The sequence below is a fragment of the Cervus elaphus genome, chromosome 33 (assembly GCF_910594005.1).
Source record: "Cervus elaphus chromosome 33, mCerEla1.1, whole genome shotgun sequence".
Taxonomy (NCBI): Eukaryota; Metazoa; Chordata; class Mammalia; order Artiodactyla; family Cervidae; genus Cervus; species Cervus elaphus.
In genome coordinates, this window is record NC_057847.1 from 42,424,125 (window position 1) to 42,443,036 (window position 18,912).

At 46.1% G+C, this 18,912-nt stretch overlaps 1 protein-coding gene across 12 annotated transcripts; it reads left to right on the forward strand.

Moving 5' to 3' along the window:
- The first annotated feature begins 483 nt into the window (after nt 1-483).
- NR4A2 (nuclear receptor subfamily 4 group A member 2) lies at nt 484-18,686 on the forward strand. 12 transcript variants are annotated; one of them, XM_043894652.1, is made up of 9 exons: nt 484-684; nt 830-9,099; nt 12,359-12,482; nt 12,966-13,831; nt 14,608-14,737; nt 15,156-15,319; nt 16,213-16,415; nt 16,810-16,988; nt 17,115-18,686. In XM_043894652.1, exons 4-9 carry the CDS (start codon nt 12,968-12,970, stop codon nt 17,369-17,371), a joined length of 1,797 nt encoding a protein of 598 aa, XP_043750587.1. In that variant the 5' UTR covers nt 484-684; nt 830-9,099; nt 12,359-12,482; nt 12,966-12,967; the 3' UTR covers nt 17,372-18,686. The 12 variants fall into 12 exon arrangements, 11 of the variants coding, with proteins under 11 accessions (XP_043750587.1, XP_043750584.1, XP_043750593.1 ...); XM_043894649.1 differs by having other exon boundaries at nt 484-9,099; XM_043894658.1 differs by having other exon boundaries at nt 484-9,099; nt 13,144-13,831.
- Nucleotides 18,687-18,912: the final 226 nt, after the last annotated feature.

An 18,912-nucleotide genomic window follows, 5' to 3' on the forward strand; every position in this document is an offset into this window, starting at 1 on the left:
TTTAACGGGGAAGTGTTTTTGTTTTGAATAAAGGATCTATTGCCATAAACACACCGGACCTGAACTAGAAAGGCGTGTGAGAAAGCAGAGCAAGCACCAAGTTGTGTAAATCAATGCAGGAGTAAGTAACTCAGCGACCTGTTAACTAAACTCGTTGCCAAGTTCCCGGCGCCAGCCCCTTCCCGGGTGTGGAAGGAGGCCCCCCCCTCTTGCCCGGGAGGAGAAGGATGGGTCTCGACCCCGGGGTCTTCCCGCCGGCTCCGCTAGGTCCTTCCCACACGCGCGCGCCGCTCCGGGCAGGGCGGGGACAAGAGAGTACAGAGGGAAGGGCCGAGCGCGGCCAGGGAGGGCGGAGAGAGGCCGAGGAGGAGGGCGGCGGGCGGTTTTATTGTTTCCTTTCGCCCTCCTCCTCCCGCGCCTCGCCCCGGCGTCACTGGAAAGCTGCCCGAGCCGCCCGGCGGCGGGTTATTTATAGCGCGGGCTGCGCGCGCGTCACGGAGCCCGGCCCGACTGACGGGGCCGCTGACGCGCTTGGCCGCGAGGCCGAGTCCGCGGGGCTGCGCGCCGGGCGCCGGCGACAATGGGGTTCTGTGTGTGCAGCTGCCGTCGCCGCTGGGGGCCGGGGGAGGGGGGCGGGCAGCCGCTCCCCGACCCCCCTCCCTCTCGCCCGCGAGCCCCCGAAAGGTAACCGGCCTCTTCTGCCCCTGGCCGGGCCCCGCCAGCTGCTTTTTGCTTTTCTTTTTTAAAAATTTAATCAGTAAGTTTCCCTCGCCCCAACCGCTTCCATCTCCCCCGCTTTCCCTTCTGGCCCCCCAACATGACGAGACAGGGGGCTTTAGCCGGCCGGGGGCGACCGCTTTGTGCGTCCCGGGGAGCGGGAGCCGCCCAAGGCGCGCCCAGCGGGGGACGCGGTGACCGAGGGGCCGGGAGCGCCGGGCAGGTAACGTATCCTGGACCAGGAGCGGGGGCTTTGTCGGGGTCGGGGGAGGGGAGCTGGGGTGGGTGTGGGCGCCGGGCAGCCCTCTGGGACTCCTGTCTCCCCTCCACTCCCCGCTCTCCGCCCCGCTGGCCGGCGCGCAGAAAGCCAACCTGGGTGTGTGGCGCGAGAAGCGAAAGAGAAACTTCTGCGTGACTAGCTGAGGCTCCTCCGAGAGGCCAGGACGCTAGAGGCCCCCAGCCCCCACCCCGCCGCCGCCCCTCCCCTCCCCCGCCCGCTCCCCCTCCTCGCCGGGGACTTGGGGGCCCTCCCCTCGCCCGCCCCCGCCCCCGCCCCGCGGAAGGAGGGGCTGGCGAGGATTTTAGGGACTTCCTGGGACACGGAGACCGGCTCTGAACCATCCCCTCTCAGCCGTCGGGAGCTGGGCAAGCCAGCTCCGGAGCCTTTCGCACGTGGCAGGCAGGCAGAGAACTTGCTGTGCCTTCTAGGAAATTGCAATCGATTTGTAATGCAGTTTCGCTAATTGGGAGTTCAAAATTAAACTTTAATAAAGCATTTGTGTCGTCTCGTCTAATTGTGAAAGCTTCCATCCGTCCTGGTAGATAGACTCTGAGTCTCAAGTTAATGGCGCTAAGCTAGATTTCCCCCCAAGTACAATTCCGTCAGCCGGCGTCGGCGCAGCTGGATTTCCGTTAGGTACAGATGTTGCTAATGGCAGCTTAAGCACGGATGGGCAGATAGCATACGGAATGCAACATGTTGCCATATGGTTCCGTTAGCCTTTCACCTCCAGGGATATCAATCACATATATTCTGGGAGGAACTTAATGACTCTCTGAACGGCAAAATGAATTACCTGGTACAATTTATATCCCTTGACCTGATACGTTATAACAACAGGAAGATAGCATCCCACAGTTTCTGTGGTATGAATTGAACTTCAGAGCTACATTTCAAATTTTATAACATCTATTTGTAGTGTGAGGGGCTCTGTCAAACCATTCTGGCTGAAAAATCCCTTACTGTATTGTCCTCCTCCCCTCCCCCCCACCTCTGGTTTATAAAGTTTAGCGAAACTGTTGTCTTGGTAATTGCCAATCAGCTGACCAAATACTAATTGAAGAGAGTATGGAGAAATAGAAAATACGATTTCCAGAGCTAGTTACTTATGAGCAATCATTAGGAACACCATACTTTCGGAACACCATACTTTCCAAATTAATGGACTCCCAAGAAAAATCTATTTTGTGAATCGTTTCATTATAACTCCTAAACCCATTTAATAACTCTTTGAAATTGTTTTTTTTAATACTTAATTTTTAGGAAAGTAACTTACAAAAATGTACTCGGAAATATGAAATATAAAGACCTCCTTAGCCAACTACTTTCTCTTCCCTCCCTGGCAACCCACACCCTCATCTATGCGGGTACCTGAACTTGAATTCTGTATGTAGTGGTACTGGCGGTTTGTTTTTTTTTTTCTTCCAAACATGTCAGTGACAGCATACTGAAGTCACTGTTAGGTCTTAGTAGAATGATTCTGTAATATTTACCAGGTCTTTTAAAAAATATCCTGGTGATTAATAAAATGATTGACTGGCTCTAATTTCAGATTATAAACATGGTTGTCTTTTGCTGTATCCCTCCTTTTTCCTTCACTAATACAGAGAGGCAACACTGCAAGACAAGAAACTTAAGGGTAAAAGAAGTAAAATACTACAACTTTTTAAAAACTTTTTCCTATTAAGGGATATATGAAAGCTGTGGGTGTACTATCTTTTAAAAGATTTTGCTTCCAACAATACATAAACCACATTAATTCATGTGAACTGATAAACTCGGGTAATACACAAAATAGACATAGTCTGAAAACATTTTCAGTCATACAAGTTTCATAATTCATTTTTAAATTACAAGATGTCTCCTTTTTTCTTTTTGTAATAGGTGATGATTTGTTACCTAGTGCTTGAGTTTGGGCAATGATTTTGATAATTATGAAATAATATCTTTTATGTATGTAAATAGAAAAGTTTATACAGAACAAAATAAGATATATCTGAGTTATGACAACCCTTACTGGAGACTGTTTTTGGGTAATCTTTTAATGGCTGAAATTGTATTTCTCTGTAGCATCAGCATTCAATGAGTTTTAACCTTGATCTGTAGTGAGGCTGTTAATCATGACTACATCTCCATGACTTCTGAATAGGTAGTGAGTGTGTCCTTTAATCAGTCACACAGAACTCGCCTTATAAAGCTGTTATTGTCATGAGCAGATACTGCAGGCTTTTGTCAAGCCCCGTGATTATTAACGTGTTCGTTCTTCAAAAGCCAGGCTGAAAGTCCTGCTGTGCTTTATTGCACAATTCAAGTCCATTAGTACATAAAATCCTAAGCAGCAATATTTGTCTTTTCTCAAGTTAAAATATTACATATGTCATTCATAATTTCAGGCCCATTTGTGGACAAAAACTATGTGTGTATTTGGTATACATATATAGTAACAAAAACAAGATATGCATCTTGCATCATGACTTATTTGAAGTGAAGATTTGATGGATGTCCATTGTTACTCTAGATGAGGTGGCTGGCTGCCAAGGCGATCCCTCTAGCTTGAAAGTACTGGCATTGTTATTGTCTATCAGGGAATCACTTTCTAATTTTTAAGCTCCCAACTTCACCTCCCTCTTTCAATATGGCCCTTCCATACTGCTAATCTGAGAATTTGTTTGAATGTGAAAACTTTTGAAAATGTGTTTGTATTGGCCAAGATTTTCATTAGTATTTCTGGTTGCCTGCTGCTTTATTTTGAGCTGGCAAGTACATTTTAATTGAAAGTGAAGAAATACTATCAGGACAAGGTATATTCCCCATGCTCTGAGTAATTTTAATTGTGATGTAATCCTCGGTGCTTTCTTATTTTTTTACTTATGAATGTATTTTAAATTATTTAAGATAGGACAGATTTACGCCTTTCTCAAGGTAATATGGGACAAGTTATGGATAGGCATTAGGCCTCTATTAGAATACTTCATTTGAGTGAGTGGGGGTGGGGAGGAGAGCTGTAGGAAAGAGTATACAGGCCCTCTGCACTGGCCCTGTTTGCTTTTCAAATTTAAAACCCATATTGCTACGTTGGAAACTTGTTTCTCTTTTATAACCTTTCATTAAAAATATATATATATCTTTAAACTATCAATCTGTAAATAATTAACCAGCCAAGCAGGAAACAGTCTTTTATTCTCAACTATATGCAGCTTTGTTTTTATCTGGGTTAGTGTGAGGGCCATGTAAATACATAAAAATTTGATTTGGTTTTCCTTACTTTGAAGATTGACAGAAGCTTCTTTAGTTATTCTTGTTCTATTTCATGTTCTGTATTCAGATATTGAAATACAGTATTTTAATACATTTATAAGATTGTGTTTGCATTTATTTATGTTTCTTTTTTTAAAGCATGTAGCCTTGAATGTTTGTTCTGCTTTTTTTTTTTTCTTCACATCATTACTCTGGTACTGCTTGATGTAACTTGATTAGCTCCCTCCCCAGTCATGATTGGTAATTAAAATAGGCATTAAAATTAGTCACTTAGCAATTTTGCTGTTCAATTGGCAATTAAATTACTTAATTGCAATTAAAGTCCTAATTTTAATTGGCAAAATGATAGATGTAGATTTAAGATAATATGTATAAATACTTTAATAAGTGTCTATATAAGGATTACTTAATTACTCAACTTCAAGTTTATGCTGTTAACTTTAGAACTTTTAAGTGAGCAATGAAATTTATATTACATCTATTCAAAGAATATGATAATTAGATTTATTACTTATCACTATAAGGGTCCTTGCTATAAGTTACTTTTGTAATGTTAAAATTGTAGGCTTGTTAATTGCAGAATTATGTTGAAGAAGAGGGCTAAAAAGAGGGCTATATTGTAATAACAATAACATGTCTTCAGTTTTTATTAAATTGAAAAGTTCCTATATGCCAGTTAGTCTGAGGAAAAAAATCAAAGGTGGTTATTTTATCATTAAATGTAAAATTAAAAACTAGCTAGCTGTTACATACAATGAAGACTCTTGCAAAGTGTATGTATTTTATCTACTAAAAGAAAATCCTACATAGTACTATGATGGTTACTGATGTTATTAGCTACTTTTACAATTTCAAGTGCCCTTGGTATTTTCTTAGCATATAGCACCTTATTCTCAGAACCTTTAAAGCATCTTTCAGGACTTTGTACTTTTTAATGACTCCCATGTTTAGTGAAATTAGCAATGAAATCTAAAACCAAAGTAACCCTTCCTTGCTTAATCAAGAAGAAGTCTTACATAAGAAAATATTAATGATTGCTAGGTGTGGGAGGAGGGGAGAATGGAGAATTATTGTTAAATGGTTACAGAATTAGAGTTTTATAAGATTAAGAGTTATGGGGGTGAGTAGTGGTGATGGGTGCACAACAGGATGACTTTAACATGACTGAACTGTACATTTAAAAATATAAGATGGTTATTTTTATGTTTTTTACCACAGTAACAAAAAAAAGTATTAAGTGGTTAATTTAAAAGTATTTAGAAGATAGTTACTGAGAGTCAAGAATTAGAGAAAAGATGAAGGATTTTTATTATGCAAAATACTTTTTGAGTGGCATGAGGTTTTACCATATGTTCAGTTTTATAATTTTAATTTACAAGTAGATGCTTCTAGAAAAAATGAGTACTGTTTTCTTCTGCACATCTTTACACATTTCTAGAACTGAGTTCTGTATCAAAGTAAGAAACAGTTTTTAAAATTTTTGGATTAAGTGATTTGGGGTGAAAACTGGGCTGGGTAAAACTGAGTAAAAGCCACAACTACCCAAAATGTAAATTACTAGCTAAGCATTTTACTTTTTCTCTAGGCATCTCATAGAAAAGGAAAAAATGATTGGTTGATTAATATCTTTTTAATGCAAGTGAAATGGCAAAGTAAATTACCAGAAACCTTCCATATTAAAAAATGATTTTGTATTTTCAGAAATAGATTTTTTTTTTCAAAGTGAAAATTTCTTTCTGTCACAAATATAAAACTGAGTGACAACAAATGACATGAAATTTGTCCAAATATAACCTAAAATAATCTCATTTTTATGCTTCACATAGATTCCATTAACTAATGTTATGAAATATCTTCAAGTTACCTTGATTCTTACAGCATAACAGTTGTGTCAGTTTACTATATTTTAACTGTGAGAGCTAAGGGCTACTCTGAGTACATTTGGGGAGAATAGTGAAATAAATCCTTAAAGATCCCTTTCCCATGCATTATTATCGAAAAGCCTTATGGAATTAAGGATTCCACAGAATTAAGAATTAAATCCATGTTTGCTTTCTAAATCATATAAAAAATCTCAGTTTTATTAAGTATAATCTGCTTAGCCTTGCATAAAATAAAATGCTTAGATTTAGATTTGAGTATGTATTATTTACATTGTTTTTTATGAAAATACTTTTTCTATATATATACTGATATGGTCTGCTTAATACTGGCTAATATCATAAAAGACAATATTATTTTCCTATGTGCTTTTTCTGAGGTCATCTAATATTGTATATTGACAGAAATAATAATTTTGTAATTTTAGTTGGTTTCAAAAAAAGGAGCTACTTACAGGTAGGATCAGTTTTTATTCCCATTTATTTTAAATTGTTAAAAATACTGACCTTCATTTGGGGTAACTTTATGTATTTATACATGGCAGTAATTTAAAGTTATATCAGATTCTGAGCCCTGAAAGAAACATTATTGTCATTTTAATTGAGTTATAAAGTAGCTTATATTCAAGAATCTATTTACATTCAAGAATCTTGCAGGATTGCAGTCATATAAATGCAGAATTTCAGTTTCTTTTAGCCTAGAGCATCATTTGAACATTTTCTAAAAGGTTGTTCAATTCTACATTTTGATTCCATTATATGTGTAATTAAACCTCTATGCACAAAAGCATTCTCTTATGTACTAGCAAATACACCCACAGGAATCCTCTTCTAAACTATAATTTATTTAAACATGTAATCATAGGATTTTAAAACATGCTTTCATTTTTCCAAACTATATGCCAATTTAAACTGCTTGGTGATAAAATGAAAGATTTTATTACCATTTTGATTTTTTTCTCCCCTCTCTGTGACCTAACAGTGAGTTAAATACGGGTGGGCGGAAATAAAGAAAATCTATTGTTAACCTAATTCCAGTGTTAAACTGTTTCCCTTTTTGAGAAAAATAGAAGAGAATAAAAGATTTGTAGTTATTTATGAATTCCAGCATAATATGAATGTCTGGGCCTGCTGCAAGATCTCCTGGAGCTTGACCTAAGTAGTAAATAGCTAGGGGTATGTGTGTGTGTGTGTGGGCGCACGCTTGTGCGTGTATTTGTATGACGGTGTGTGCTTGTGTGTGTATTTGTGTGATGGGGTGTGTGTGTGCTTGTGCGTGTATTTGTGTGATGGATCATCCTGAATGTTGTGGAGTCAGGCCCCCTACTGACAGCATCAGTCAATTACAGACATTGGCCCTTCTACTGAGACCTGTTCCTTTCATGAGAATCTGTTGGGGACCCAACAATCTGGTGTTTTGAGCGTGGTGGTTCTTTCTTACACTTTCTAATGTCTACCGGATCCTTTCCACCCGGAGCACATCGAAGCCCTACCAAAAACGCCAACCCAAAAAAACAGCTTACCCAATAATTGGTTTAAGAGAGTCTATCAGTCTTGATTTTGATGTGTCTTAATAAGAAGACACACTTCCTAGCAGCTATTGTAGTATAGGGATTTGAGGAGGAGAGAACTCATGAATTGTAGAAAAGAAGGCCAAAAAGCCACTTCTTTCCCCTCGCATGTTGATGTTATATCCGATTCATTCCTAGTTACTAATAATTTGTTAACAAGCTGCTGTGAAAACTGCGTTTCGATCTTGGGTGCCTAAAAGACTTGAGCGAAGGCTCTGTTACCAAGAAGCCAGACTCGACAGGTTGCTGTGACAGAATAATGCTTTATATTACAGTGTTTGTCTTCTTGGAGTTCACTTTAAGAACTCCAGCACACCTTTTCCATTCACTGGGAGAGAATTTTCAAACTGTCCGCAGACTCACCCCAGGCTAAAGCCAATTATTTTTTAAAATGGTTTAAGGGAGGAGGAGCGTGTGGAGGGAATGCACCTCCTTAAGATCTGCATATTTGTGTTTGGAGAGTGGTGGTTACAACCTTAAACTTCTCCTGGCCCCCGCCTTCCTAGAAATATATTAAAAAATAATAACTGCCACCCCAGCATGGCTGCGCTTGAGTTTCCGACTGCCTGAAAATAGCTGCTGGGAGCCTGACCCACCGCTGGGATCAAGGAAAGCACCCTCAGGCCGCGCCCTGCTCCCTTGCGGAAGGGGAAGGGAACCCGGGAGGGCGCCACAGAGCTAGCGCTGCTGCTATTTTGGGCCCAGCTGGGCGGGTGCGTCAATGCCTGCGCCCCTGCGTCACCGCCACCCCCACCCCTTTCCTTCTCCCCGGCTCTCCAAACTCTCACTTTTTCCCTTTCGTTCGCGTGGAATCGCTTCTGCCCACAGGGCGCTGACGCTACCCAGCTCATGCTAATAAGCTATTCTTCCCCCTCCTCCCCTCATCCCCCTACTTGCACACCCTCACCCGCCACCACAACACGCCCCCTCCAACAGACACACACACACACACACACACTCGCACACACTTCCTGGTTTTATTTTTTCTCTGCCCGCTAGGGCACCGCCGAGCCGCTGCGGCGGCAGCAGCGGCAGTCGCAACATCTGGGGGAAACTTAAGGTGGTCACGTAGGTTTTCCCGAGGCTGCAGCGCGGAAGAGCCTGCGGCTTCTCGGGGCAGCCTCGGGGCACTTGATGGCAATGCCTCTCCCGCCGCTGAGGAGCAGGAGGCTGCTGGAGCGGGCAAAGGCGGGGCTGGGGGTGAAGATGAGGACTGAGCGGCTCCGGGACTTGGAGAGCTCTCAGGCGCTTTCGGCCGGCCAGTACTGGGAACCTCAGGATGAGGGGTGCAAAGGGGTCCCCCAGCCTGGAAGTCAGCCACACCAAGAGGGAGGGGCGGCTGCAAATCTTCGCGGGCGGAGGAAGGGAATGCCTCCAAACCCTCCCTCTCTAGGTGATTGCCCCGAACCCTCCCTCCCCGGGTGACTCCCCCAGCTCCACTGGAGAAATCCCAAAGCCCGGCCAGCTCGGGTCCAGGAACCAGGAAGCGGGCTGACTCCCGGGAGAAGCTGTTTCTTTCCTGGAGAGCGCCTTGTGCCCTCAGCCTGGAGGGTGGATTGCCTTGCGAATCGGAGTCGGCCGAAGCTAGGGCGACTGCGAGGGTGCGGCGAGCTCCGGCCGCCTGCCTGGCCCTCTCCTGGGAGAGCTGAACCCACACACAGTGCGCTTCGGAGAGATCCAGCCAGCTCCGCCCCCTGTCTCCCCGGGTTTAGTCTTGCCCCTCGGCTTTCAGATTATGACTTCGAGAGATTATGGCTTCAGAGGAGGGTCGATTTATTTCCCTAAAACTCGTGGAAAGGCAGGAGTTAATGGGCACCCAGGAGTGTCGAAGTATGAGAGTTGGTAAAAGGTGAGACTACAGCACCTTTCTGCAGAACACACCTGTTGCCCGTTGCTCGGCTGCATTGTCTGAGAAAGGAAAGAGGGCGACGCCTCACTCTTGACTTTTGGGGTCCCTGAAGGGCTGGGTTACGGCTACCCTTGCCTTTTCCCTCCCCTCCCCACGCACCACGTCCTCCCTCGCACATGAGCCCTGCGAGGAAAGAAGGGAACACAGAAAATAGGCCCTCCTTACTCTCTTCCACTTTGGAGAGTGTGTGTGTTGGGGCGCGGAGGTGGGATATGCCAGAGGAGAAGGCCAGGGACAGGAAAAGAGAGAAAAGGGGGATGCACTGGACTAGGGAAATCCCACCCCAATTGTAGGAGCCCTCTGAGCGTCTCGTGTCATGGGACATCTGCACTCGCTTCCGCTAACGGGGGTGGCAGTCGTGGGTGGATGAGGTTAGGGCGCTGCCAGGCACGCCCCATCTCGTGCGATTCCAGGTGCTGGTACCTGGCCCACGCTTGGGTTCCCTTCCGCCGGGCTTTTGTTGCACCTTCCCCCACGTGTGAGCTGCCGGGCGGCAGCGGTGGTGCGGGGGTTTGGTGGGGGGAAGGTGAGGTGAGATGTCGAGGCGCTGCGGGTTGCGCGGACCTGAGTGGAGAGGTCACACCTCTTTCGGAAAAAGAAAAAAACCTAGCTGGCTACCAAGGTGAACCCTGAACTGAACAGTTCCCACCTTAAAATCGGCCCTGCTCGTGACGTCAGGTCGGAAATATACCAAAGCGAGCGCTGGCCAGGAGTCTGGGGAGAGCGGCCGCGCGGCGATTGGGCGGCGGGCCGCTGACGCGCGCTGACGCGCGGAGACTTTAGGTGAATGTTGGCAGCGGCAGCGCGAGCCACATAAACAAAGGCACATTGGCGGCCAGGGCCAGTCCGCCCGGTGGCTCGCGCTAGGCTCCGCGGTCCCGCTCGCCTGCCCAGCCGGCCGCCTTCCCCTGCTCCCTCCCCGCTCTCGGCGCCGCGATTCCCTTCGCCCCTCTCGCCCACCCCTCCCCGACCCTGCCACCCAGACTCCCGGAGGGAACTACACTTCGGCGGAGTTGAATGAATGAAGAGAGACACAGAGAACTCCTAAGTGAGTAGGTGCGGCTGGCACAGCTCGCGTTCTTTTATCCTTCTTTCTTCTTTTGCACGTCTCTTCTTTCTGTTTGTCTGGTGCAGGTTCTCTGGAAGTGGGCGCCGGAGGCGCGGAGCGCGAGTGGGGCCGGAGGATGGGGAGTAGGTGTGCGCTTCTCCAGAGGGCATTTGTCGGAACTCTCGCTTTGCCACCCCGCAGAGGTTTCCTGGCTCCTCATTGGTGGACGTGGAAGGGAGCTTGCACAGTTTGGGGAGCTGCGGACTTGCCCGCGGAAATGTGCGCAAAGTTTGCTCTTAGTGAGGAATTGATTGAGGTCTTTGGACACGTAGACTCCGAGTCCTGTGTATAAGAGGGGCCTGGACGCGGCCCAGAAAGTGACAGGGAGAGAGAAAGTTCTTCAGTTTATGTGTTGCTTGGAAACTGTGTCACCGCGAGTGGACAGCGTGCCCGTGTTTCCTGGGTATTGTTGAGTGAGGAGACGTGGTTGGTAGAGTGACCTGTTACTAAGTTGCTTGAAAATTTCTGGTTTTCACATGTGCCGCGCTTGTTTGTGAGTTTGACAGAGAAAGAGAGACACAAAATATTTAGAGTAGTCATGAAGCTGCGGAATTACCAGAGGGTTAATATCCAGCACAGGCATATCTGTCAAGGGCTGGGGGTGGGGGGTGGTCAAGAGTCCCTTTCTTTCTACTTTTTCTGGTTACTCTCCCTCCATGAAGCAAGATTATGACGGGGGCGGGGGGTGGGGGAGGAAAAGAGACTTGGATGTTTGGCTTTCTTTTTCATTAGTAATAAAATTGTCTATGCTCTAGAATGCCTTCCAAGTGGGAACATCTGAAAATTACTAGGACAGAAGAATGCCTTGTTCCAGCAAGTAGGCAGATTGTGCAAGGCTGGATAGGGAAGGTGCTCAGCTTGCTATGCTGAGAGGTGCTTCTACCACTGGTGCCAATATTGGATAAGCAGTATTTCCCTCTCTCTGCAACTCACCTAAGATGCTCTTGACAAAATACGGTCCCCTCTTTCCACCCCTTGGCCATTAAAGATGAAAGACATTTCCTGGAAAAGTGAATGCCAATTCACCTGTATCCCCAAACCCAGTGCTCAGTCAGAAGCTCTTAGGAAATCCAGATGCTTCCATTCAGATTGCCTTCAGGGCTCCCCAGGCCTTACTAACATTTTGTAACTTCCTAGGGGTGGAGGGAGAGATTGTTTTTACATTTTATATTCTTGACTTCTACTTTCCTTACCCTCTACTAGATGAAAAGCCAATTTCACCACAGGGGGAAAAAAGCAGGAGAAGGTTCCAATGCTGTATTTTATTAAATCCTAGTTTCTTCTTATTTAATTCTGAATTAAACTAAAATGGAAATGACACTCCCTCCCACCACCCCACACACACCCAGCAAAGGGGCTAATTTATTTCACCATAAGTATTAACTAAGTACATGGAATAACTTTCCTCCTTTAGAGTCCTCTCTCTGCCAAGATTAACACAGTCCATGGGTGAAATTTTCTGTTTCCAGTCATCTCTTTTACACATTCATTTTAACTGCTAAGTCTGATAAAGGCTACACATTAATTTCTAATTAAACAATCAAGAAGGGCACAGAAGGGCCTGCCTAGTGATACAGATGTCCAGCCAAATCAGTCCAGAAATTCACCCTAAGGCTTCCTGTGTCTTCATTTCAGGGAGGAGATCTGACAGGCTGGGCTCTCCACTGCTCTTCTAAAAATCTTGGAAACTTTGTCCTTCACTGAATTACGACACTGTCCACCTTTAATTTTCTCCAAAACGCCTGTAACTCGGCTGAAGGTTAGTGCCACTTCATTTTTCCCCCCTCCCTTGAGTTCCTTAAACGTCAAGAAATAGGGCAATGCGAACGATCTTTCCCCGCAAACCCTGTAACTTAAGTTTTTCCCCAACCCATCGCCTTCGGGAACAAGTTTCTCATTGTGCAATTCAACTTCATTTCTGGATTGAGCTCGCTGAACCCGAGCTTCAGAGGAAAGGCTCATGGGAACGGGAATGCTCCTGAAAGGGGTGAAGGGGGAGGCGTTGGAAATATCCGGGAATGGAGACCCTAATAACTTTCCAGTTCAGGGTCTTTATTGGGTCAGCCTCTACTTGCCCCGCACTGTTCCGATCTGCAGTAATCGCGCTCTCCGCCGTTCCTCTCGCGCCCCTTCTCGTTCTCTGACCGCTGCGGGCTGCCGGTGTAGCTCCAGGTGTAGCCGAGCCCGGGAGAAAGTGTTCACTTGACCAGGCTGAGTGTATATTACCCTGTTTCATTTCCAGCCATGCCTTGTGTTCAGGCGCAGTATGGGTCCTCGCCTCAAGGAGCCAGCCCCGCTTCTCAGAGCTACAGTTACCACTCTTCGGGAGAATACAGCTCCGATTTCTTAACTCCAGAGTTTGTCAAGTTTAGCATGGACCTCACCAACACTGAAATCACTGCCACCACTTCTCTCCCCAGCTTCAGTACCTTTATGGACAACTACAGCACAGGCTACGACGTCAAGCCACCTTGCTTGTACCAAATGCCCCTGTCCGGACAGCAGTCCTCCATTAAGGTAGAAGACATTCAGATGCACAACTACCAGCAACACAGCCACCTGCCCCCCCAGTCCGAGGAGATGATGCCGCACTCCGGGTCGGTTTACTACAAGCCCTCCTCGCCCCCGACGCCCACCACCCCGGGCTTCCAGGTGCAGCACAGCCCCATGTGGGACGACCCAGGCTCCCTCCACAACTTCCACCAGAACTACGTGGCCACCACCCACATGATCGAACAGAGGAAAACGCCGGTCTCCCGCCTCTCCCTCTTCTCCTTTAAGCAGTCGCCCCCCGGCACCCCCGTGTCTAGCTGCCAGATGCGCTTCGACGGGCCCCTGCACGTCCCCATGAACCCGGAGCCGGCGGGCAGCCACCACGTGGTGGACGGGCAGACCTTCGCCGTGCCCAACCCCATCCGAAAGCCCGCGTCCATGGGCTTCCCTGGCCTGCAGATCGGCCACGCGTCGCAGCTGCTCGACACGCAGGTGCCCTCCCCGCCGTCGCGGGGCTCCCCCTCCAACGAAGGGCTGTGCGCTGTGTGCGGCGACAACGCGGCCTGCCAGCACTACGGTGTGCGCACCTGTGAGGGCTGCAAAGGGTTCTTTAAGGTGAGGAGGAGGCAGGTAGGGGCCCCCTACTGCCCAGAGCCTCAGAGTGCTTGCTCCGCTGGGGCGCAGGCTCCGGGCCCTAACTGGTCCCCGGCGACTCCCCGGGTCCCTGGAAGCTGCCTTGCCGCCGCCCCTGGGCTGTGGCGGGGGCTTCTGGGTGCCTGGGAAAGGCAAGTAGGAAGGCGGGGAGACCCGGGCTCGCATCTCCACATGAGACCGACCCTGGCCGCCCCCTCCCCCGCCTGAAGTTGCTGGAGCTGAGTTGGAAGAGGGTCATTTGCATGTGCTAGGAGCTGTCTTCTTGGTTCAGATTGAAATTGGTTAGGACAGAGAACCGTGTCTGAGCTAACCAAGTGGAACAGAATTCCCTGTGGTCAAATTAAGTGATCTCTTTATTTCGCCATCCTGATTGAATAATCTTATCATTTTAAATAGAGAAGGTCTCTAAGGAATGTAAATAATATGAATGCCCACGAATTTGTATTTACTGAGCGTCTCCTTCTCCTTCTCTTGGCATATAAAACACAGCAAGGAGCGGAAGGTTAGCTCAAATGTTAACGCTATCAATTTTCTTCTGTTAAATGCCCTGGGGGAGGGGAAAGAAAAGAGAGAGAAAGGAAAAAGGAAAAAATAAAAAGGAGTTGTGTATGTGTTTGTTTATGGGGAGGGAGTGTGGACCCTGTCCTCTCAGAAATTGTCCCTGGATTCCCTGAATTGTTGGATTTTCAAGAGAAAAAAAAATTTTTTTTCCCGGCCTATATTGTCTCCTTTTGCAGCGCACGGTGCAAAAAAACGCGAAATACGTGTGTTTAGCAAATAAAAACTGCCCAGTGGACAAGCGGCGCAGGAATCGCTGTCAGTACTGCCGGTTTCAGAAGTGCCTGGCTGTTGGGATGGTCAAAGAAGGTAGGTTGGGACAAACAGCCCACTCCCCAGTCAGTCTTCGCCTTTGGGAAACTGCTGCCCCTATCCTAACCCCGCTTTCTACTTCCCAGAGCCGGGCGGGGGGAGGTGGAGGGTGTCTCCGGCTTGCTCCCACCCGCCTCTGGCCTCTAAGACCAGGCAGCTGCCTGCCAGCCCATTCTGCCCAAGAGAAAGCCGCCAGGCCCTCCTCGCCTTTAACTATACGACCCATTTGGAAGAAGACATAAAACAACCCCGCATTTTTTATGCTTCTCGTCAGTAAAGGCTTTACAAGCAGTGGGGCCCTGAGCTGCCCGATGCAGGGGCGCCCCCGGCGGCTGTGGCCTTCCCTGGGGAGGGGTCCAGGCTGCAGCTGGGTCCCGCTTGGGGGAGCCGCGCTCACCCGGCTCTTCCTTTGCAGTGGTTCGCACCGACAGTTTAAAAGGCCGGAGAGGTCGTTTACCTTCCAAACCGAAGAGCCCACAGGAGCCCTCTCCCCCTTCGCCCCCGGTGAGTCTGATCAGTGCCCTCGTCAGGGCCCATGTCGACTCCAACCCGGCTATGACCAGCCTGGACTATTCCAGGGTAAGAAGCTGGAGGGGGTTTCATTTGGACAAAACCGACAGATGGGCAGGACCCCTTCCCCACACCTGTCAGTAACCCCTCAGGCCCAAAGGACAGAGGAGGCATGCAAGGTTCTGGCTTCACTGCTCTGGGCAGGGCCACAGGAGACAGATGGTGTTGCTGGGGGTGTGGACATGAGGACAGGAAAGGGGAAGGAAAAGAAGATGGGCCACAGTGGTCAAATCTCTCTGAAGCCCCTTCCCAGTACTTGGGTGCACACACATACTCAACACACCAGTGCCTCTGATGCCCAAACCAGAGGCGATGCTAAAGCCCCCACTTGGGTTCTAGCCCCAGTCCTCCATGGAGAAGCTTGAACCCCCGCCTTCTCTGGTGCTGTCAGGAAGAGGGACACCTGCTTGGGCTTGGGGAAGGGGAAGCAAGGGGGTGTCAGGAATGGCAGTGGGTGGGGGAATCAAGTGGTCAGATTCCTCTTTTACCCCAGCTATGAGGAATGTGTGGACTTTAATTGGAGAAAGTATGCCGGGCAACCTAGACGGCACTGCAATTTTATGAAGATTTGCAAAGGGTGACTCTGCTCAAGACCCACTCCGGGACTGGCATGAATACTAACGTGTCAATTGTTTTGTGGAGATAAGAGTGAACATTTCCCAGGGCTGGTTGGCACTGTATTTAGTCTGTATGAAAATGGTAATTTACATATTTAAAGCAGCGACCTCATAGCACCATCCCTAATTGAATTAATTGCCCCGGAACATCTAATTTCCTTACTGGTCAGAGAGAGGTTTAATTGTTATAAAAACCTGGCTCCCCTACTAGAAATGAGGTTAGCAATTTCACGGGTTATATATTTTAGAGAACCTCATTAAGTGCTTTTTAAAATGAAATTCCAGTTCCAGGCGAACCCTGACTATCAGATGAGTGGAGATGACACCCAGCATATCCAGCAATTCTATGATCTCCTGACTGGCTCCATGGAGATCATCAGGGGCTGGGCGGAGAAGATCCCGGGCTTCGCTGACCTGCCCAAAGCCGACCAGGACCTGCTTTTCGAATCGGCTTTCTTAGAACTATTTGTGCTGAGATTAGCCTACAGGTAATGGAAGGCTGGGAATGAAGGAAGAGAGGAATCAAGGAAAAGAAAGGGGAAAAGGGGAAAAGGGGTGGAGGGAGAAAGAGAGGAGAACAGATGTGAAATAAAAGAGAAGATAGGAAGGAAAGGGGAATAGATAAAAGGAAGAGAAGGGAAGCAGTGAGCATAGAAGCCTTATATGAATGGAGAATGGAGGTGGGATAGGGGGCGTTCTTGATTGTTATGAAATTAAACCCTTTCAAGGTCCACTGGTCTACGTTTTATTAACTCTTGGGTAATTAGGTACCTCTTAAATCCCTCATTTATTGCTCTTCAAGTAATTAGTTGTTTAGCCTTTTTTTTTTTTCTCTCTCTCTCTCTCTTTTTCTCCCCTCTCTCTCTTTGGTATTAATTGCAGGTCCAACCCAGTGGAGGGTAAACTCATCTTTTGCAATGGGGTGGTCTTGCACAGGTTGCAATGTGTTCGTGGCTTTGGGGAATGGATTGATTCCATTGTTGAATTCTCCTCCAACTTGCAGAATATGAACATCGACATTTCTGCCTTCTCCTGCATTGCTGCCCTGGCTATGGTCACAGGTCAGTACCAGAGGCACAGGGCATTTCTCCTCCTGAACTTTCCTTTCCCGCCGATCCTCCCTGGTCCTGTCAGCTAGCTAACTGCTTAGTGCATTCCTCTTTTGTTTCTGATTGTGTTTTCTGCAGAGAGACACGGTCTCAAGGAACCCAAGAGAGTGGAGGAGCTGCAAAACAAGATTGTAAATTGTCTCAAAGACCATGTGACTTTCAATAATGGGGGCTTGAACCGCCCCAACTATTTATCCAAACTGTTGGGGAAGCTCCCAGAACTCCGTACACTTTGCACACAGGGGCTACAGCGCATTTTCTACCTGAAACTGGAAGATTTGGTACCACCACCAGCAATAATTGACAAACTTTTCCTGGACACTTTACCTTTCTAAGACCTCCTTCCATGCACTTCAGAGAAACTGGAAAGAAACCTAAAACTGTCCAGAGGGGGCAAGTGACAAGGGCAGAGAGATCCCCCTGAGCTGTCTCAGCTCTAGTCAGCCCCCTCCCCTTCCATACACCCTGACCCTTGATCCCTAAAGAAAAAAAAACAGAAACAAACAAAAAAACAAAAACTGTTGCTATTTCCTAACCTGCAGGCAGAACCTGAAAGGGCATTTTGGCTCCGGGGCATCTTGGATTTAGAACATGGACTACACACAGTACTGTGGTATAAACTTTTTATTATCAGTTTAAAAATCATTTTATTGTTCAGAAGGAAGATTGTTAATGTATGACGGAAAACATTTGGCCACGTTTGGTTGTTGCAGTTAAAATAAATGTAATACACACACACACACACACACACACACACATTGTAAGGGGACCCACAAGTATTGCCCTTTAAAGACTTCAAAGTTTTCTGCTGTAAAGAAAGCTGTAATATATAGTAAAACTAAATGTTACGTGGGTGGCATGAGTTGAAGAAGGCAAAGGCTTGTAAATTTATCCAATGCAGTTTGGCTTTTTAAATTATTTTGTGCCTATTTATGAATAAATATTACAAATTCTAAAAGATAAGTGTGTTTGCAAAAAAAAAAAAAGAAATAACTACACAAAAAAGGGACAAGCATGTTGATTCTAGATTGAAAATGTTATAGGCACTTGCTACTTCAGTAATGTCTATATTATATAAATAGTATTTCAGACACTATGTAGTCTGTTAGATTTTATAAAGATTGGTAGTTATCTGAGCTTAAACATTTTCTCAATTGTAAAATAGGTGGGCACAAGTATTATACATCAGAAAATCCTGACAAAAGGGACACATAGTGTTTGTAACACCGTCCAACATTCCTTGTTTGTAAGTGTTGTATGTACCGTTGATGTTGATAAAAGAAAGTTTATATCTGGATTATTTTGTTGTCTAAAGCTAAACAAAACTTGCATGCAGCAGCTTTTGACCGTTTCCAGAGTGCTTATAATATACATAACTCCCTGGAAATTACTGAGCACTTTGAATTTTTTTTTAACGTCTAAGATTGTCAGTTAATATATTATTTTATGTTTGAGTAAGAATTTTAATATTGCCATATTCTGTAGTATTTTTCTTTGTATATTTCCAGTATGGCACATGATATGAATCACTGCCTTTTTTTCTATGGTGTATGACAGTTAGAGATGCTGATTTTTTTTTTCCTGATAAATTCTTTCTCTGAGAAAGACAATTTTAATGTTTACAACAATAAACTATGTAAATGAACAGAATTTTGTCTTCTTTCTGGGTTAGGTAAAAATGATTACTAAACAGCAATATACAATAGACAGAATTGGAGATCGATTTGGGATAGGTCATTTATTCAACATTTGAGTTTCAAACTGACAGCCTAGACCTATTCTGGCAAAAGGAACTGGAAAATTGAACTAATTATCCAGAGAATTCAGAACAACATTTTTCCTTAACCAGAACTTTCCAGTGTGGCAGCATGCATTT

Bases quoted from the DNA above. Each gene is read 5' to 3' on its own strand.
- NR4A2 (XM_043894648.1), top strand. From the start codon at position 10,633: ATGAATGAAGAGAGACACAGAGAACTCCTAA. The intron at 15,320-16,212 runs GTAAGAAGCTGG...ATGAAATTCCAG, and splicing joins CCAGCCTGGACTATTCCAGG to TTCCAGGCGAACCCTGACTA. The intron at 16,416-16,809 runs GTAATGGAAGGC...TATTAATTGCAG, and splicing joins GTGCTGAGATTAGCCTACAG to GTCCAACCCAGTGGAGGGTA.